At 40.0% G+C, this 21,778-nt stretch overlaps 1 protein-coding gene across 5 annotated transcripts in view; it reads right to left on the reverse strand.

Annotated features, from left to right (window-relative positions):
- Positions 1 to 1,263: 1,263 nt before the first annotated feature.
- Positions 1,264 to 21,778, reverse strand: part of PDE4B (phosphodiesterase 4B) — a 217,402-nt gene continuing 196,887 nt past the window's right edge. For 4 of the 5 annotated variants that reach the window (XM_033151870.1, XM_033151871.1, XM_033151873.1 and 1 more), the window contains 9 exons: positions 13,941 to 14,034; positions 11,208 to 11,383; positions 10,401 to 10,499; positions 10,087 to 10,251; positions 9,138 to 9,237; positions 8,752 to 8,906; positions 8,509 to 8,631; positions 4,964 to 5,146; positions 1,264 to 3,261 (listed from right to left, as the gene is read on the reverse strand). In XM_033151870.1, coding sequence (XP_033007761.1) covers positions 2,896 to 3,261; positions 4,964 to 5,146; positions 8,509 to 8,631; positions 8,752 to 8,906; positions 9,138 to 9,237; positions 10,087 to 10,251; positions 10,401 to 10,499; positions 11,208 to 11,383; positions 13,941 to 14,034 — 1,461 coding nt within the window. In that variant the 3' untranslated portion in view covers positions 1,264 to 2,895. Of the gene's footprint in view, positions 3,262 to 4,963; positions 5,147 to 8,508; positions 8,632 to 8,751; positions 8,907 to 9,137; positions 9,238 to 10,086; positions 10,252 to 10,400; positions 10,500 to 11,207; positions 11,384 to 13,940; positions 14,035 to 14,671; positions 14,942 to 21,778 lie in introns of those variants that run through there. The other variant, XM_033151875.1, reaches the window with a different exon arrangement.

Genomic DNA, 21,778 nt, shown 5'->3' on the forward strand with positions numbered 1-21,778 from the left:
TTAATGCAAATATTCTGCAGTAAAGAATGATATAATTTAATAATTCAATCATATTTCCTTCGCAATCCAAAATTTAGAACTGCAGGAACTTTCACATCATACACATTGCAATCTAGGTGACAATGATCGCTCCCCACATCAAATGGGGGGTGATGTTTGCTTGGTTGTGTATAATAATAATAATAATAATAATTAATAATAATAATAATTTATTATTTATACCCCGCCCATCTGGCCGGGTCTCCCCACCCCATAGCACGCCTTGTGTCATTATTCCGCTTTGGGGTCGCCTGGGGGTTGGGGGACTCCGCCTGTCCACGCATACCAGGGGAAGTGGCATTTGAATGTGCTCCAACTGACCTATTCATAGATTAGCAGACAAAAATATTATTTAAGAGGTTATCCAAGATAACCTGAGACCATATTTACCTATGATGTTTGTTCCTGTATCACTGGCACAAAGAAGAGTTGGGATTAGGAAATGAGAATGACTTACTTATAGTGAAGGGCTTCAGTCATATCACATTTTGTTTTTAGTGATTTTTGCAGCCACTCTTGGGAAGTTCTCCAACGCATGAAAAACGATGTGTTTATTACCGGTAGTTAAAATATAGAATTAAGACCACTACTGTGTAGACATTTTACAAACTTCAGTAGCTTCTGCTTTCCAGCCACCACCAGGAGGCACATGGCTCTTCTGCATTAATTTTCAGGTACCCAGACAGTTTTGCTTATATTTTACTGCTCTCTGCAATGCTGATAAAATGGGCATTTCATTTGTGGGGAACTGGTTTAAGATATTGGTGTATGTTGGTTTGTCATTTAATACCAATTGGTGTTGAGATGGAGGCTTAGGAAAATTATCAAGCCCATGAAATAAATGTATGTGCTTAGTTTCCTATTTATTACGTTTATACCCCACTTTTGAGAAATATTTTCCATGGGGCAGCTTGTAAGTTTTTAAAAACCTGCTGAGTTTTATAGAAATTAATAGGGCACAACACTGCCATAACTTGCTGCAGGGTATGAGACTGTTCTTGAGGTAAAAAATCTGTTTCACCCTCTGTGTTTTTATGTATTTATTAATCAGTAAGAGATTTACCTAATTCAGTATCATGTCTCTACCAGTGACTAGTATGTGTGTTTGTGTTGAGTGATTCATACCTTGTTCACTACCACCAATGGTGACGTTTAAAAATTCTGCATTAAACATGCAACTGAAGCACAGCCGATAACTAAAAAGAACATCTAGTAAAGCCCAACCTAAGTCATGCTTTAATTTATTCACTTCATATAAAAATCTCTTAAGAATGCATCTGAACACAATATATAATACTATAACAACATACATTGTGTGAAACTTTGAAACAAAATAACCACCTGGAACAATGCAGTGTTCAACAGACATACAAACCCATTGATCATGCACAACTGTGCTATTTCATCAACTAGTTAGTCACAAGTTGGACTGAAAGCTTGGAACATAGTTTTACAAACTGAGATTGGCACTGTATACATGCCTAACAAGCTTTGTTGGAAGAAGTTTCACAGCACAATTATAACACCAGTTCACATTTTGTCATAGAAATTCACATTGGGTCGTTCATTAATTGGAAACTGACACTTAACATTTTGTGGCATTTTACTGAAGGTTTCTTTTTAAAAGTTTCAGTAGTTTCACGTCATCTGAACAGATGATTCTAAATTTTTCTCCATCACCCACCAACTGTGATGATTTCCCAAATGCCAGTGAAAATGAAACCCCGTGAGCCAATGCTACCTGAATGCCCTCTCTGGGTTCAATATGTCTCTTTTAAGCTATGTTCAGGTTTTTCTACTTTATACAATACAAAAGGTTACAAGAAAGGCAACTCTTATGCAGAGTATTCTACACAAGTAACATCACCACTGACAGGCAATGTTAATTTATATAAATTAATACTTACAAAACATTACATTATATACATTAAGTAATAAATACACTGTTATAAACAGTACTGGACATGTTAGAGCTCAAGGCAAGTGCAAGAGAGAAAAGGGGACATGAACAGTGGGGAAGAGAAAACACAAAGGACCAAGCGTGCAACTTCCACCGAGTTTCTTTAAAAAATAAGGGGAGGAGAATGCACATCACATTACCTCAGTATGTTGACTTTTGCATGTGCTGTATTGTGCTATGGGACAGAAAGCTACACTTTATCCTGTGCACAAGAAAGGTCAAAAACAATTAACTGGGGGGGGGGGTGGACATGTTTCAGTAGCTAACAACACAGGTTTTTCAGGGTTGATAAAGTGACCAATGGTGCAGTAATGCAAAGAGGAGGGCACCCTGCTTTATTTAGCAAGTCAACGTGATTAAACTGCAATAAGGAAACAAGTATTGCCCCTACAAAGGAAGACCTATTTCATTAAACCAGGAATATTTTTTAAAAAATTATACATCAATATCAAACATGTTTTGTTGTGTACTTAGTAGGATTCTTGAAAAGAAGTGGAAGTTTTTATAAAAAAGGCACACGGGTCTGCAGACAGGTGGACAAGTTTTAAATGCAGAGTTACAAATCAGTAGTTCTAGATGCCAGGCCTGTCTAGATTTCAAAATCTCTTAAGAATAGAAAATATTACAGTTGAGTGTTGTTCACGATCAGGCTTGTTCAGTTACAACTCGCACTGGTTCCAGATTTTGTTTTTTTTGGCTGACAAAGCTTAAGCTGCTATATTAATCACCTGTTAATTTCCTGAGCAATCACTACACGCTCTTTAACCCTGACTCCAATCTCAAGTAGCTGGAAAGGTCTTTTAGCCAATGGTAGGTGCTGGCCTAAGACCTCGATTTCAGGCTAGTTAGCAAGACAACCTGCATGTGCATGAATTCACCCTTACAGATACAATATATTAGGTATCAATAGGTGATGTATCTTCTGTCACAATTTCTATATTAGCTTCACTTTGGGAACCCCTTCTTCCTGGGTCAATCACACAGAGTGTCTTTGTACTGCTGAAGTAGCTGATACCATCACTTTCTTTCTCAGGCCCATCAGAGTCCTCTTCTTCAAGCGTAAGCTCAAACTGGAACTTCTCCATCAGGCCCTGACAGTCTCTGTTGCGTTCATCAAGGGGAGGAGAAGGGCTCTGAGGGATCATGCTCTGGTACCAATTCCTGTTATCTTCTAGAGTATCCAGGATATCTTGGGCATCGGGCTGTACTAGGTCTGCCCATGTCTCCCAAAGCGGGTGGACAATGTAATCAATGAAGCCAACCTGCAAAGCAATAGAAAGCAGTTATCACGGGTCTAAATTTGTTAAGAACAAAAGAAAGAACTGTAAGAAAAGACACAACATGAAAAGCTGCCGCTATTATGGGTGCAAAATGTGGTGAACTGCTTTTAAGCTTGGGGAAAAAAGAGAGAAACTGAGAGCTGAAATTGACAAGTCCTTCCATCCCTAACTCTGATGTGAAGTTTTGTAACAGTTTATAACTGTTAACATACTTTGCACAATGCACTGTATCTTTGGACAGAAGCAGAGGGGTGGATGATGTTTCCCTTTAATATTTATATTCTCGTCTACCAGGAAAGAGAAAGGACGCAACTGCTCTTACACCCAGCCCCTTGCACTCAGTGTGGGGATACAGTAATGTTCTGTGGAAATGGTGTGTCATTGTGGGGAAAGAATGATGCCTTCACGTTTTGTCTGATGAGTAAGCTCTGAACTGAGTTAGTTCTAAGTTGCCTGACAACAGGAAGTGCAGAAGAGGAAAAAAACTGAATGGCCATAAAAGCTATCGTCTTCCGCCTTGCCAAAGTTTGTCACTTAATTCCAAAAGCTGCTGGACAGCAACTTTACAGAGCAGGAAAACAGCTCTCCAAGGAGCCCATCGCAGTCCTAGGATGTTTGGTTTGGAAATCACATTTGCCTTCTTCAGACACAACAGGATGTTAAATGAGCCGTTATAATTCCATTGTAACCATTGAGACAGCTTAAGCCAAAAGGTGACGAAAACTTCCTGCAGAGTATGCTCAGGAGAGACTTTTAAGTTAAATAGCTTTGCCTGGTTATTAGAAGGTGGGGTTCTTTGGCATTTTATAGTCACAAAGAAACGCCACTAGAAATGTTTCAACTTTTTAAACACTAAGTTGAAAGTTTATTCTCTTAGCAGACAACTTGAACCAGGAAAATGCATAGACTTTGTTTTACCTGTTTTGGGATTGTAAAGGACATTGTTTAATCTTTTTGTGCTATCTTTCCCATTATTATTATTATTATTATTATTATTATTATTATTATTATTATGTTTTTTTCAACTTGACTTTCCCCCAAGGAATTAAGGGCAGCATACAACTTCCCATCCACTTTATCCTCACAATTTTTGCCATTTTTATCCTGTGAGGTAGGTTACCCAGTGACAGTGAGATAGACCAGCCAAAGATAACTTAGTGAGCACTCGGTCCCTACAGTTTAATAATTTCCACTGCTCAAGCCCAGGCATAGCCAATGTGGTGCCCTTCAGATGTTGTTTAATTACTGCTCCCATCTTTTCTGACCATTGGTCATGCTGGCTAGGGCTGATGGGAATTTCAGCCTAATAACATCTGGAGAACACTGTATTGGCTACCCCTGATGTAGCCATTACCCCCAAAATGGTTCTCAAGCATTTTCAACTAGAATTGGGAAGATATAAAAAAAGAATGATTATATCCCTCACACAATAGAGACGTTCACAGCTGACAGTAGAGGATTTTCTGCTATGTCTGCAAAAGTTTCAGAGACATCTAGATATTTGGAATCAATCTGTGTTCAGCACCAGATACAAAAATAAACCTTCCGGAATTACCAGTAAATGCAAATAACACGGAATTGGGGGGGCAACCACCCCACCTTAAAAAAAGCTCACACCCATGGCAAAACCCCAACTGAATATATGTGTGTGGGGGGGGGGGAAGGTAAAGTAAAGTTAAAATACCTGTGACTTCTCTACAGAAGCTGTGTGCTTGTCACACATTGGGCTGATTTCCATTCCTCTCTCCCGTTCTTTGTCCCCCTGCTGGAAAAATTCCTCCATGATTCTGTCTGTCCACTGTCGATAGAGTTCAAGGGATTTTGTGGGATTACTTAAATCAGCACAATGGACCATATTTCGGAGAACCTGTAATTGCATAACCTGCATTAATATGAAGGCTCACATAATCAGACAAAATAGAAAAACATTTCATTCTCTACTTGCTGGCACATCCTGTACAATTTCACATTAAAAGAAGAACATTTTGATCACAAAAATACCCTTATTTTGGAGTATTTTATAAAAAGAGAACATTAAAATACATTTTTACCAAGTCAAGATGTGGATTATTTGGTGAGAGGTCATGTTATGTCACCCTAATTAACTGTGGATATGCATGATGAGCAATAATTTCAGTCTGTGCAAGCTGCACTAACACTCTCCTGAATACTCAAGTGCAAAACTAAACTAAAACTAAAACTAGACCCAGAAGTGGGACTAAATCAGGGATTGGAGTCAAGAGTCCTGTTTCATGGGTCATGGAGACAAGGATTCCAAACCTGAAGAGATGGGGGATGCTGTGGGACCATTGCCTCTCCAACCCAAGGATGCGGCACTGCCATTCTTGGACTTGGAGGACTTTACAGCAGATGACCTGAGGCTCCATTGCAGTAGAAGATTATTGGGGAAGGCTTGGTTCTTTTAAGTAAAGTAGCCCCTTGCAGTGCAGGCAGGGCTACCAATAAGGCTTTAGTTCCTGCTGCTATATAAGGACTCAGTTTATTCCTTGCTGGAGTAACTTCAGAGCTCTACCTTGTGTCTTGCCTAAACCTCTCCTTTTCTTAGATCCTGGTTGGGCATTGCCTCACCACACCACAGACCAGGACAAACATCTGCTTATACCAGCTGCACTGGCTCCCGGTGGAGTACAGGATCAGGTTTAAGGTGCTGGTTTTAACCTTTAAAGCCTAATATGGCCTAGGACCCTTGTACCTACGGAACCGCCTCTCCTGGTATACCCCACGGAGGACCTTACGGTCTACAAATAGCACCCTGAAGATCCTGAACCCCAGGAAGATTAGACTGACCTTGACCAGAGCCAGGCCTTTTTGGTCGTGGCCCCAGCCTGCTGAAACGCTCTCTCACAAGAGACCCGGGCCCTGCGAGATTTGACATCTTTTTGCACGGACTGCAAGACAGAACTGTTCCGCTAGGCCTTTGGCCAGGCTTCAGTCTGACTCATTTTCTCTTTGTATGAACAACTATGAAGGAGGCTTCCCAGCCCGCTCACAGGTCCTTATAATATCAGTGGAAATAGTTGATCCTGGTGAGTATTAACTGCTTTCAATTTTAACTTGAGGATGGCTATTTGTCCAGTCTAATTTTAATTTTAATTTATTTGAATTAATTTTGGGATGCATCTGGAAACCCAGCCAGATGAGCGGGGTATAAATAATAAATTATTATTATTGTTTGTTTGTTTGTTTTTATGCATATTGTGTTTTATATGATATTAGCCGCTCTGAGCCCAGCTCCGGCAAGGGAGGGCAGGATACAAATTTACTTACTTACTTATTTATTATATGTTACTTCACAGGAAACCTCCATCCTACCCTTTATCTTAGAGTTGCATTCAACATTACATTACGCTGCTTGTGCCTTAAAGATACAAGTGTGGAAGAAAGAAAAGTGTCTAGACTCTCGTGTCTTGAATCTGATTCAAGATCAGTTGGGAGACTGAAGATCTAAAGGTCCCTGGTTCATTTGGGTGTCAGCAAATCCTACAGAGTGTTAGTATGGTAGTGACACTGAGGCACCCAATTTCAAATTCTGTCTCAGTCATGGGATGAACTATCTCTCAGCCTAACCTCCCTCTGGTAAGTCTAAAATGTGTTACTTCATTTTTTTGCTGAACATGAAAAGTGGTTTTGTAGCACCTGAGCTGTCAAACTCATGAGTCTGATTCAGAATTTGTGACCCTGATTTATGCAGGTTCACAGACAGTGCCTGCCAAGACTGGCATCTAGCTGGCCCTTTGTTTTTCCAAGCATTATAGATACAGTATCCGAATGTCTGTCCAGTCATGTTTCTTTCCACCCTACTTACTTCCTAGAAGCTGGAATATGTTATATATCTGTTGTAGCTCTCAGTTGCTAGTGTGAAAAGAACTTAGCAGCAATGGAGGACAACTTGAAAGTCTTAGCACCCATGCTGGTGCAAAGTTCTTAAATGTAATACTTTGAGCTATGGAGGCTGAGCTCTAGTCCGCATGAAAGGGAATTTTTACAGAAGGTATGGGGAACCTGTCCCCCTCCCACAATACTGCCAGAGTCCAGCTCCCATCAGTCCAGGTTAGCATGACCAATAGTGGGGGATGATGGTGATTGGGAATTTAGTGACATCAGGAGGGCCACAGGTTTAATATAGGAGATTCTGTGAAGGGATATTTTCCTTTCATATTTATGTAATGCTTATTTAGAAATGGGAATTCTGTGTCAACTGGGACAAACTTAGAACTGAAGAACAATGGGTTTGTCATGGGCCACTGTGCAGTGCCACAAAGCTAGTTACCCTTCTGGCATATCAGTTGTGACAGATAATAAGTCTGAAGCACTGAGGAACTGTAGGGCAAATATTTAATCTAGATAAGGGTAAAATAAGTACCCTCATTTAAAAGTATTTTTTTCAAGTCACAGAAATTTCTAGGAATATTCTGAAATAGATGTTTCTAGGTGGAAAAAGCAGGTCAACTATTGGAACAGAGTCCCTGTCTTTAAGGAATAAACTTCTTCTTTCCATATTCTTAGCCACCCATGACAAGTCTTAGTCCTTGCAAGTCATAAGCATGTGAAGAAGAAACTTTCAGATTGCACTTGGCTGTACTACAAATCCAAATGATCACTGAACTGATTATACTCCTTATGACTGTGGGATCCTGTCTTCTCCAAGTGGGTCTGAAGAATGTAGGAAACCACAAACCACCAAATTCCTATCTTGTGGAGAGGTTTATATGATTATATAGTTTACGTGCACAAACGTCAGTGTGCTTATCAGCTCAGTCATGTTTCCAACTGCAGTTGCAAGCACAGGGGACTTTTTTGCGTTGCAACGTCTACAGTAGCATATAGTCAAAGTTTGTCCCGCCTGGTTTCCTCTTACTACCCCCTTTTTACTGGTGCAAGTCACTTCCACAGCCATTTCTATGCCATGCTAAAGCTGCAGGTGGCCTTGTGTCCTCGTCTTAGAAAGCTATTCCCCCCACCACCACCACCCAACTACCAGAAAATAGGTTGGCTTTTTCCACCAGAACAAGAGTGCAATGCCTTGTGCTAGAAGTCCTTTGATTCACAGCAGAGCGAACTATCAGGTTCTGGACACAGCTTCTCCACAATAAGCCAAGAGTACAATTTGTTATGTTTTCTGTTTTGAGCCCTAAAGGAAGTCACAGTAAGCAGTATGCCTTTTTAAAAGAAAAGCAGCATCACAAAAACAGAAGCTCCCGTACGCACCTGTATTCTGTCTGTGTAGTTATCTAGAAGCAGAACTCCGGAACTTGTCACTTTTTTAGTTTCCACCATAGTCTTTAGGTCTGCCAGTAGGGACATGTGTTTGGACATATCTGTGGCCAAGACCTATATGAAAAGAAAAATAATTGTTGTAAATGCAAGGAAATAAAAACCTGAATTTCTGTTGCATACATTAGAAAAATGAGCAGTAAGAAGTTTTCAGGGGTTGGGATACCAAATCCTTACCATGTCTATCACCATTTTCCTGAGAGTTTGACGTTGCTTCTTGGTCAAGTTCTGGAAGATGTCACAATGCTCTTCTTGTAGCAGCTTAAAACCCACAGCAAGGTGGTGGTTTTCCAAAACTGACTCATCATTGTACATCAGAGCAAGCTCAGAATCTGACCAAAAAACCCAAAAAAACAGATAACTTAACTCATTGCTTCCTAAGGAAATTCATTTTCACTATATTCGGGGCTTCATGATTTAAAATGAATGTATTATACTTATTACATGATTTGTTTTTTTAAAAAAGATCTAATTAGTAAATAAGTTTCATGAAGTATAACTGCCCAAATTGGTGTGTGTGTGTGTGTGTGTGTGTGTGTGTGTGTAATAAACATAGGACTCACTTGTATTAATAAGAAACTGGTTGGAGACACCAGGGTGATCCACATCATGAATTGCTGCTGCAAAAATGGCTGCAAGAATTTCCAGATCAGTGAAGACAGCCTAAGGCAAAAATGAGCAATAGATAGATCATTATTTTGAACTCATTAACCACAGACACAGACATCAACAGAAACCAAATCATAAGCATTTCTTAAAGTAGGACTAGAGTTAACAAAACTGTTTTAGTCACACATTATTAAAATGACACAAACACTTTGAAACTTTCAGGACCACTTGCCACTTTCCCTCCATTCTGACACATTCTTCTGGGGTGCAATATACCCTGTATACCCACTACAGGTAATGTAACTGCACAAATATAAATCTACTGCATTCAATATTAAGTTTCTCCATGTAAAAATAAAATTTTTGATATCAGAGTATTGCTGAGAAGTTCTATCTTAGAAATCAAGGTCTAAATCAGGCTTCCTCAGCCTCAGCCCTCCAGATGTTTTGAGACTACAAGTCCCATCATCCCTGACTACTGGTCCTGCTAGCTAGGGATCATGGGAGTTGTAGGCCAAAAACATCTGGAGGGCCGAGGCTGAGGAAGCCTGGTGTAAATTAATCTTACTAACTATATACCCAAGCCCTCCAGATGTTGCTGGAGTACAATTCTCAACCATCACTGGCCAGTGGTCATGCTGACTGGGGTGATGGAAGGTGACACCCAACATCTAGAGTCCCACAGGTTCTCCACCAGTGGTATGGAAATCAGCTTAATTGTGCAACTACCAAAAATGCAAGAGCATATGGTAACAGCTGTAGAATCCCAGAAGGGTGAAAGCAACTACAAAGAAACAGGAATTAAAATAAAACAAAGAACTGTTGTAAATAAATAATTAACCTGAAAAACAAATTCACTATTGCAACATGAATATTTCTCACTCCAGGTGGGGAGCTACTCACATCCAAGGCTGGGGTGGACAGGAGAACATGTGTTGACTGGGCTACATCAGCCGCATGGAGACTGTTGTGGTAGGCCACATCGGAATGGTAGTGGTCTTCCAAAGTCATCATGTAAGCTATGAAGGTATCTGATGAGATCTTGAATGTCTTTAGCAGATCTCTCTCCTGTTTCAAGGTAATTTAAATTGCAGAAGGTTATAAGGTGATGCAAACCTGAAGGCTTCATCATGGGGGTGGATGGGATAGGACTGTTTGTTGTTGCTGCCTTTAAATGCAACCATCTGAAGCAATATATAACCAGTGAAATTACGAACCTGAAAAATAGCATACATAATGCAGGTGAGAGGTCTACTGTGTGAATATCTTGCAACGTTAAATATGTTCAGACCCCATTTATTCAGATCCTCCAGCTCCTAGAGGGGGAGAAAACACTCAATATTAAACAAAAAATAATGGATATACAACACTAATGCAAGGAAGGCAAGCCCATAAGTAGTCTATAGCTATATTTAGAAACTCAAAACTCTCTCTCTCTCTCTCTCTCTCTCTCTCTCTCTCTCTCTCTCTCTCTCAAAAGAACATTATATATCATGTAAAAGGAACAAGAAAGAACATCTCTTCCTAAATTGCAGCTACATATTTGAACATACAGTCATACCTTGGTTTTTGAACAGCTTAGTTCTCAAACGTTTTGGCTCCCGAACGCCGCAAACCAAGAAGTGATTGTTCCAGTTTGCAAACTATTTTTGGAAGCCAAACATCTGACGGGGCTTCTGCGGCTTGCAATCAGAAGCCTTGCTTTGGTTTCCGAACGTTTTGGAAGTTGAACGGACTTCTGGAACAGATACCGTTTGACTTCCAAGGTACGACCGTATTTAACTATTTTTGGCTACCATGCCAGCACCAATTATGTGCTAGGGAGTAGCGAGTCAAAACTAGACCCTGTAATGGTGAATTCTTAAACTACATAAGAGAATACTTTTCTGATATAATCAGAATACACTTTTGAATACTGGTGTTATATACTATATTAAGCAGCCGATCAAAATGTCTCTCTCCATTGGTGGCAAGTGGTATCTTACACCAAAAGACTAAAATAACGATAAGTTAATTGCACTCACCTTGGCTAGATGGTCTTCCTTTTCTGTTTTCACACCAAATCTTGAAATGCTAGTATTATTCAAACTTGAACTATGCATTAGCTTTTTAACACCACTGATCTGTGTCATGAGCTGCTTTTTCTTTTTCTCTCTATCCTTCTGTGTGGGAGAGGGAATCTCCACATCATTCTGTTTGTCTGTGAAAAACATATAGAGAAATGAATTACAAAGTTTATGAAACAAAGTATCATCTGTTTTAATATCACTTGTGTGCAATGTTTATATTATACTACTTGTTTATTCAAAATAGTTTAAATAATTTAATGGATTTATAAATCTAATGATTAGATACTGTTATGAATAAAAACAAAATCTACTACTATTGCCAAGATTATTTTTAATGATTAATAACCAAAGGTGGAGCTATGTGATGGATGAAGTCAACAGCAGCCATTAATGGCAGAGGCCCTTAAAAAGGGACCAATATCACTGACAATTTTAACACAATGATATCATCATTATTTGTTCAATAGATATTTTGTGCACTTGATCAGTGCTTGGATAAATATTGTGGATCAAAGTGTTCTCTTTGTGGATCAAAGTGTTCAACTGCCAACACCTAAGAATATCCATTGAAGACAAATGAGTTATTTCAACTTGGTAGTAAAACAAGAGTAAAAACATTTAAAATGTCATAATTTTTTTGTGTGTGTTCACAATCCTAAATGAAATGTGGACTTTCAGATTAATTGTGTGTGTGTGTGTGTGTGTGTGTGTGCATCAAAATGCCCATTTACCAACATTATTTTGGGGAAAAACATAGGTTTACACTATGATTAATACCACTGTTCCTGTGTTGGATGATTTAGAATCATCATCTTGGTTGCTGTTACTACTCATCTATAATTTTTTCCTTAAATTGCTTTTGTATGTAACGAAGCCTGAATAGTGGCTATTTTGTAAAATCTATACTCGCCTAGGAAGACCCAGGTTCAAATCTCCACTCAGTTCACTGAAGGATCCTGGACCAGTAACTGTATCTTAGCCTAACCTATTTCATAGGCTTGTCGTTAATATAAAATGGGGAGAGATACATGTGCGCCCTGGGCTCCTTGGAGCACGGGCAGTATGGAAATGCGAAAAGCAATAAAAATAAAATGCATATACAGTGGTGCCTCGCTAGACGAAAATAATTCGTTCTGCGAGTATTTTCGTCTAGCGATTTTTTCGTCTAGCGAAGCACCAATGCAAATAGCGGTTTTCGCTAGACGGAAAAAAAAATTCGTCTTGCGAGGCAGCCCCATCGACTTTTTCGTCTTGCGGGGCAGCTTCCGCTAGACGAATGCCGTTCGTCTAGCGGGGCACCACTGTTTTAACCGCAACTATCACTGAAAGTTTGCTGGCTGCTTAAAATGGGGGAAACAAATACCCACACAAAAAAATTGTCACTATTCACCACTACCAAACAAACAAAACAAAACTGCAACAGATCTTACATATTATGGACCAGTTTAAACTGGATGCATTTGGGCAAAGGGAGCAAAGCCTGAAAGTTTTTTTTTGGGGGGGGAGGAGTATTGGTTGTGGAAGGGTACTAGTATTTAAATACTTTGTCACTGCTCCATATAATGAAGAAAAAAATCACTTAAAAAAACTTTCATTAAGAAAAAAGAATGGCTATAGTCAAAGCAGAAATCAGATGAAGAGCATATAAAAGCAGGCAAGTAGGGCTGTCCTGGTGAAATGGGCAACCACTTCAGGCCCAAACACTGAGTTAGCTGACATGGCTGCTATAACTTTTCAGCTTTATAATGCACCATGATGAATAGCCCCAGACAAGCAAAGACTCCTGAAGAGTAACACAAGCAAGCACCATTCTCAACCCCACTACTTCAAGCCTGGGGCGTATGGGTGGTTGCTAAGCAACAGCCTGCAACATTAATTTCTGCCCTCGATAGCACCTGTATGCTCTTATACTTCCAGATTTTACTAATTAGGTTTTTCTTCTGTTTAAAGGTGGCGTAAATGAATAAATCATGCTCCCTTCATACGCCACGGTTTTATCTGCTGCCCAAGACATGTCATGAAATGTGCACCCCACAGCATTTTGTCCAGTTTGTTTGCTCAAGCTCATCCCTACGCAGCACTGGGGCTTCTATGATCGCCCTGCCTGACCACAGCTCCTTTCATTGCATTGGAGACTGATTCCTAAAGTCCACTAAAAAAAAAAAAAAACTTTCAATGAGAGAAACAAATGACTATACTCAAAGCAGAAGTCCACTAGGTTCTTAAAATGGGTTGTTGGGTGGCGGAGTGGGTTTGGGATTAGAAAGGAAGGGGTTGGGGGTTGTAAACATAAAACGAGCCTACTGGATGAGGCCACTGGCCCACCTAGTCCAGCACCCTGTTCTCTCACGTGTCCAACCAGATGCCTGTAGGAAACTTGCAAGCAAGATTCAAGGACAAGAGGACTCTCTCATCCTGTAGTTTCCAGAAACTGGTGTTCAGAAGCATTACTGCCTCCATAGTCCTCTCCTTTGTGAATTTGTCTAATCCTCTTTCAAAGCCAACTCGGTTGGTGGCCATCAATGCCTCCTGTGGGAGTGAGTTCCATAGTTTAACTAAGTGCAGCTACATCACTGAAGCATCATTGCACCTGTAAGAACAACCCCACATGCACATCAGAGCCTGACCATGCTGGTTAAAATCTAACTTACACACAGAATGGAATGGGTTTGGTGCTAAATAACTTACCTAGGAAAGTGTTTGAAATATATTCAGACACTTGGTTCCCCGATCGGCTCATTTCCGAAAGGTGTGTCAGTTCTCGGTTCAACATTCTCTTGAACTATTGGTAATTAGAAGAAAAGAAAACCCAAACCATCAGTTTTTTTGAGTGATACATGCACAGTAAATAAAATGGGACATTATTAACTAACTTAAAGACAACATCATTCAGCAATGCCTTTATAGATAAACTATAAACATATAAGAAATATTTTTAGACCTCATGGTGCGATTTAAGGTTATGGTGCTGTCAGTTTTTTTTATAAAAAAATACAATTTTTAAAAGGCAGATACATTTTACCTAATTCTGGAAAACTATGTCAATTTTAGATTAGTTTTTGGTCTCACAAGTTATTAACCTGTTCTAAATCTTGATCATGAACGATTTAGCAATTCCCCACATGCAATACAAAAGCAACATCAATTTATAGAATTTTTTGCCAGGGGAAAAATGAAATGTTAATATGGCATTTGGCTGGATTATCAAGTTGCATACAACTTAAATATACTTTGTGTAAATGATCGTAAAATGATGCTCCTATTTTTCATGACATTCTGTTTGTATGGCAATATTGCACCTTACTGTAAAAGTATCTAACATGTTTAAGGCTATATAGCAATAAATATTATTCTGATATATACTTTACATATAAATAACACAACTGGATATTATTTGCTTTTCTTTATTTTAAACCCACCTTGATATAACCCCAAGATACAGATAACAAATAGTTTGCCTCAGGCATTTTTGGAAGACTTTGCATGCCAAAAGTGAGAAATCTCTTATGAAGAATTTGCAGATCAGAGGGAGGAACTCCTCAGGAAGAAGGATTTCCCAGTCAGTGAGATTAATATTGGTAAAAGTCAACAATTTCTGTAATAATGGCTACTTGCTACTCCAAGACAACACCAAGGTTTGTATTCCAGTTTTGCAGAAAAGAATGTATTGTTGGAGGTTTTGTTGGCAAAACACACACACACACACACACACAAATGATGTAAAAGGGCTGCGGAGAGGAGTGAGATCTAATCCAACTGTTTCCAGCAAGCTGCCTTAAAGCACTTATGAATTATGAATAGTCCTGGTTGCTTAGTTGTCTGAAGGGGGGTCTCCAGATTAGTGTTCCTTTGCTGAACTGAGCGAAAAAGAACTGACGGCTGCATTTGTAGGCATTGCTGGATTTTGCTATACAGCCATCTTTTCAAAAGAAAAATTAAAATGGAGGAAGCCCTGTGCATATCTAAACAAGGCAAAATAAGGCGAGCAGTCCCCCCCCCCTCCTCCAGATCACTGCATTGCCATTATGGGAAATCCCCTTTCACTCACAGAGATTTTTAAACACAGCTTTAGGACACTGATTTAAAATTATAATTGTTTTCTCCCTACCCATTCCAATATGATTTTGTATTTCTTTACATGTACAGAGAAGATACAGGTACATATGCTCACGGCTGGCTGAGAAGTATTTTAATGTTTCAATGCAAAGAAAACCAGACAGCTTTCACTTCTGAAATTCTTAGCAAACATTGAAAGCTATGTTATATCTGCAGAGCAAAATGTAAGTTGATTTCCATAGCCTGTTCCCTAAAAGAAGTTACTCAGAAGTCCAATTTGATGCAGGATGCTGCATGTTTTCATTTACAAGCCCAGGCTGCAAAGGAACTACTGCATGCAAACGCTGCCTCTTCTTATGTCAGTATATGAATCCACACTAAAAGCACTCAGTAAAGTGAAATAAATCAGACTGAATGATTGTTGTCATTTAAAGCACATTTGCACCGCTTTTGTCTCTTCCCCCGACAACTTTAGGAGTCAGGGATATTCTAAAAATAAAGGTGAGCTTAATATTATTTCTGTTTTTAATTAGAAGCCAGCGTAGGTTTATAATATAAAACTGCTTTCTCCCCCCACCACATATCTCATTCCCTTCTTCAAGAGTTCATATACAGCTGGTCAAAAGAATACCACGGTACTATGGCAACAGCACCACATGACAGCCACCCTCCTTTACAGAAAGGCTTCCCTTCAGATTACTGTCATGCAGCCCTAATGGCCTGCTACAGGAATTCCAAGAGTGCTTTAAGCAAATTGGAAGCAAATTCCTGAGGTCTAAAGTGGGGGGGGGGGATGTAAAGCAAGTCTAGTAATACAGAATCTCCGCCTCTTATGACAAAAAAATCCTGCTATTTATTGGTTCAAACCTAAGCTACAAAAGTTTCGACCAGAAAAATATTTTTATCTACTTCTTACAAGCTGTTAAGCATTTTTGGTACCAGAATCATGACATCATGATCTATATCATGATAGAATACATATGAGCTATAAAGAATAGTCTGTTATATGGAAGTTGCATTAGAAGTATTATTCTTTCTTCAGTCACAAAGTGATTTATTCAATGTGACCTTTAACAACAGAAAACAGTAACATTTGTTCCTTTTACTGCTCCATAAATTCACATAGTTCTTTAAACTGGTTTTTAAGTGTAGCCACAGATGAGCCCCTATTCCCACAATCAGTGCTGCTTCTCACTTCAAGCTCTTCTCCTTTTATTTATTCCCATGTTAGTGGAGTATACCTAAGAGAGGCCGAATGATTATATAATAACAGTGGGCGCTTCCAGATTGTTGCAGTTTTGTGGGTGGCATTCAATGGCACACTGGCAAATTCAGGTTGCAAAATTAAAGTGGGTTTTGAGCCCACACTTCCACCATAAAGTTCTGTGATTGGTGCAATGTGATATAACTTCCCTGCAAACAAATCAGGATGAAGGCCTGGAAGCAACCAAAACACATTTTGCAACTGTGGGGCAGAGCTAGGTCTATTCCGTTTCCTTGCTTATTTTAACTCCTTGTGGAAATACAAGAGATTTACGATCCCATTCTCTGTACTGTACAGTTATACCTTGGATCCCGAACGCCCTGAAACTTGAATGTTTTGGCTCCCAAATGCCACAAACCCGGAAGTGATGGTTCCAGTTTGCAAACGTTCTTTTGGAACCCGAACGTCCAACAGGGCTTCCGATTGGCTGCAGGAGCTTCCTGCAGCCAATCAGAAGCTGTGATTTGGTTTTCAAACATTTTGGAAGTCAAACGGATATCCGGAATGGATTCCGTTCAACTTCCAAGGTATGACGATACTGGCAAATTGCAGTGTAGCTTAGCAATAAGTGCCATTTTATCCCTTTGTCCTAATAATGGCTTGGAAAGGAGCTTATTGGGCAGAGAAACATATTATTTACTCTCCTTTCAGGCAATAGATCATGATTATATATGTGTGTGTGTGTGTGTGTGTGTGTGTGTGTGTGTATTCATTAAATGCTTAAAGTAGTATACAGGTGTGTTTAGCTTTTGTTTAGATAAATTGCTTGTTTGGTCTTTACCACATATGAAGAACCAGGCTGCCCAGAAATTTAAATTGTACCCCAAGCTCAGGTATTATGTAAATAATTTCTTAGAACTCCTTGTTTGCTTGCAACAAGGTAAGCTAAGTGTTGGAATTCAAGCTACATAAACGTGCTGTTAAGAAGTAGAGACCTCTGCTAACTACTCTGCAGAACTAAAAAAAGAGATTCCTTTGGAATTGACTGACCAATCACCACCGCTAAACAGAAGTGAACCTTATTCTTATCTGCCCCCATCCCGAGGGCCACCTTTGACTGGTAGATGAGACATCCCACATGTCAATCATTTGACATCATTGTGGGCTTGCTAATTGCTTCACACGTTGCTTCCCAAAATGCTTTACACAGCCAGCTGGTTGTTGGGTGCTTGGGAACTGCAGCGCAAGGGGCTTTGTCAGCCCTATGGCTGATGCTTGGGAAGTGCTAAGCACAGGGCTTGCAAAATACATTGTGCAGTGCTTCCCAAATGCCCGAGACCCAGCTGGCTTTGGGGCATTTTGGAAGCACTGCTCAATGTCCTTTCTTCTCAGCCCTGTTTTCAGTGCTTCCCAAGCATTGGGACAGCAAAGTGGATTTCTGCAAAGATTGGCTATGCCAGTGTTTTTCAACCACTGTTCCATGGCACACTAGTGTGCCGCGAGATGTTGCCTGGTGTGCCGTGGGAAAAATTGAAAAATTACTTTATATATAGTCAATATAGGCACAGAGTTAAATTTTTTAACATTTTCTAATGGTGGTGTGCCTCGAGATTTTTTTCATGAAACAAGTGTGCCTTTGCCCAAAAAAGGTTGAAAAACACTGGGCTATGCAATCGGCTTCCCCATGTGAAATCAGTTGCACAGCTGGTGCTACAGGTTTGAACTCACCACACATCAGCTGATCGATAAACCATAACCGTAACAGAATTCCCCCATTCCTCTAACACCAGAATACTCTATGATGTTCACAGATCTGAAGTGATTGCTGTGAAAATCAAATAGCTCCAAGTTGTAATGGAAAGCACTAAGGGATTCGTTCAGAAGCCATGAATAATTTTGACCCCAGAACAAAATAGTCAACTTAAGACTGAAAACTAGCGGCAGTAAAACAACATCTGTTAGACACATACTCTTCAGTCCTCTATGCGCCTGCTTAGTTTATTTTCCAAAGAGGGCTATATACGCAGTAACAGGAAAACTGAACAAGTTGTATAACCAGTTCAATGGCAACACGAACCTTGCTAACAGCAGCCTATGTTGTGTCTTTAAGATTGCAGGAAGAGCACACAGCCAATACTACCTATACCTATACCTAAACAGCCTCGGTCCCGTATATCTGAAGGAGCGTCTCCACCCCCATTGTTCAGCCCGGACACTGAGATTCAGCGCAGAGGGCCTTCTGGCGGTTCCCTCACTGCGAGAAGCAAAGCTACAGGGAACCAGGCAGAGGGCCTTCTCAGTAGTGGCGCCCGCCCTGTGGAACGCCCTCCCAGGAGAGGTCAAATAAATAAATATCTGACATTCAGAAAATACCTGAAGGCAGCCCTGTTTAGGGAAGTTTTTAACCTGTGATATTTTAATGTATTTTAATATATGTTGGAGGCCGCCCAGAGTGGCTGGGGGACCCAGCCAGATGGGCAGAGTACAAATAAAAAAAATTATATTATTATTACATGTTTTGTCCAAGTAAAAAACAAATCTGAGAATCAGTCATCAAAGAATGTTCAGAGCTTTTTGCTACTCTGGCTTATTACTACTCCTACAGTACTCAGCTTCCCTTACATTCTACAGTTTGGGTTTGAATGGGAAATATGTGATTGAATACTGTTATGTACTGAGTTGAATAGGATCCAAAATGCACCAGTCTGATTGGTCCTAGAACAATAGGATTGAGATTGCAGCAGTCTGACTGGTCCCAGAACAATAGGATTGAGATTGCAGCAGTCTGATTGGTCCCAGAACAATAGGATTGAGATTGCAGCAGTCTGATTGGTCCGCAGGAGCCACCCAATCCAGCTCCAGGTGGAAGTGAATCCGCATTCTGATTGGCATACAGGAGTATCCCGGAATTAGCCAATCACGTGGGGCCCATTGTGTAAATAGTGTATATAAAGCAAACGTTTTGGGGGGAACTGCATTCCTCACTACTATGAGCTGAATAAAGAGCATGAAAGTCACACTGGACTCCGAGTATATTTCAAATACTTTGGATTTTGGAGCCAAAATCTGAAATGCTAGAAGAGAAAAAACACAATCCTGGTGTTTATGTACAAACCACAAAGAGTTATTAAACTCTGAAATTAAATATAAGCTACAACGTATCTGAACCGTTTCCTTTACAGACTGTGAAAAGAAGTCTTTTAAATTGACTGCCAGCATTGTGTGCTTCCAAGTGGGTGCTCTGGGAGAAGCGTCACATGGACAGGCAGCTTCTGATGTGCGTCACTCTCCGACCGGCTCATGATGGGTTTGCTCAAGAATATGTAATAAGATATGGGCAAGAGAAGGTGTGAATGATGCTCCTGTGAAGGTCAGGAATCCCAGCCACATAGGCGCAGGGGAATGACTTTCAGCTCATGAATCTCATTTAGGACTCAGATCAATGGACTAGTGCGCCAACCATTTAGTCGAAAGCGAAAGAACGTCAGGCTTTCAATTAAGGAAGATTTTATTCTGAGAACCAAATCAATATAATCTAAGACATTTAATTTTATATTGAACACAAAGGTATGGCTCTGCAATATTAATAAAGAAGTTTGAACAGGAAGTGGTTTTCTTAAATTTGCTTACAGTTGGGAAAATAATATATATAATCTGACCAGCAGTCTACAGGGGAGAATTGCCTTTCTGCTGACATTTGAAGAGCTCAGCCATCTATAAATTAAATAGGGCATCTATGAGAGCAGGCTGAATAGTCACCTTCCAGAAGACTGCATGGGTTTAAGAAAGAGTTCCTCTCATACTCATTGTCCAAACTTCCTTCGCTCACAATACACTTCCTTTCAGATGAATGTGTACAATTAACCTTTGCATGTCTATTCAAAGGTAAGTTCTATTAGGTTCAATGGGAGGTAAGTTTGTGTGCATATAACATGACAAGAACTGTCATCATGAACATGACAACAAGAACCTAGACCATGGGTAGGCAAACTAAGGCCCAGGGGCTGGATCCGGCCCAATCTCCTTCTAAATCCGGCCCGCGGATGGTCTGGGAATCAGTGTGTTTTTACATGAGTAGAATGTGTCCTTTTATTTAAAATGCATCTCTGGGTTATTTGTGGGGCATAGGAATTCATTCACCACCACCCCCCAAAAAAAATATAGTCCGGCCCCCCACAAGGTCTGAGGGACAGTGGACCGGCACCCTGCTAAAAAAGTTTCCTGACCCCTGACCTAGACCAATCTAGCCTAGCATTCTGTTTTCAGGGTTTATGCTCATTTAACTTTCCCCTGCTTTTTTCAGGCACAAACTGCAATTTAAAGCTCAATTGGAGCAAACGTCCCTTTGCAGCAAACCCAAATTGATGTTTGCTCTGATTTAGCTTTAAAGAGCGGGTTTTTGCTCTTTAAAGCTCAGGGGGACAAGACAAAAACAACAACAACAACTCACCAACAACTGCTCAGACATGGAGCATTAAAGCACAGACCTCTGCCTGGGAAGAGTGAGGCAAAAGGTAAGTGTGGAAAAGCCCTCAGAATGGCCAACCAAATGTTGCCCACATGCCTAAATGGCAATCTAAAGAAGCACCAGTTTAACTGGATGCTACTGGAAGTTAGGCATGCCTGAATCTAATTTGGATCAATTGAGCAAGTGCTGAATTTAGAACGGGTCCACTGATGTCAGCTGCATTCAGATATGCTGCTTAACTTTCTCTTGGTTTTGGCCATGCCCAAGTGTTGTGCCACTCAGTGGAATTTCCGCAATAAAGGCGGGGAGGAACGTACAGGGCACTGATAAGTTATGACTCTGCTTAACAAAATGTAATCCAGTGACATTTTGAAGCAACTGGTATATAGATAAATTGCTTGCTTGGTCAGCAACTTCAGATGGAGTTTTATTCACAATGAGTATGCACCATACAAACAAGCCTTTATAACATTTATATGGAGCACTGAGTGATGTCAGATGCTGCATAGAAACACAATTGTGCCTGCAGGGTAAGCAAATACTGATTTCCCCGAATAAATCCATGAATACTAGTGTAGCCCTCTGTAAATATTTTTATTTTAATCTAAATTACTAACAGTGACATGTAAAATAACTATTGCATATAAACAAGAGAAAATTATAACTACTTTGGGTTAGGTAAGTTGAATGAATGCAGCAGTTTGTATATTTCGGTGAGCTTTCACAACTTAATTTGCATTCATAATTTTCCCCTGCATGTAGAGTGAGATTAAATTGTATTATTTTAATTAAGACAGT

This window comes from Lacerta agilis, chromosome 6 (genome assembly GCF_009819535.1).
Source record: "Lacerta agilis isolate rLacAgi1 chromosome 6, rLacAgi1.pri, whole genome shotgun sequence".
NCBI classification, from domain to species: domain Eukaryota; kingdom Metazoa; phylum Chordata; class Lepidosauria; order Squamata; family Lacertidae; genus Lacerta; species Lacerta agilis.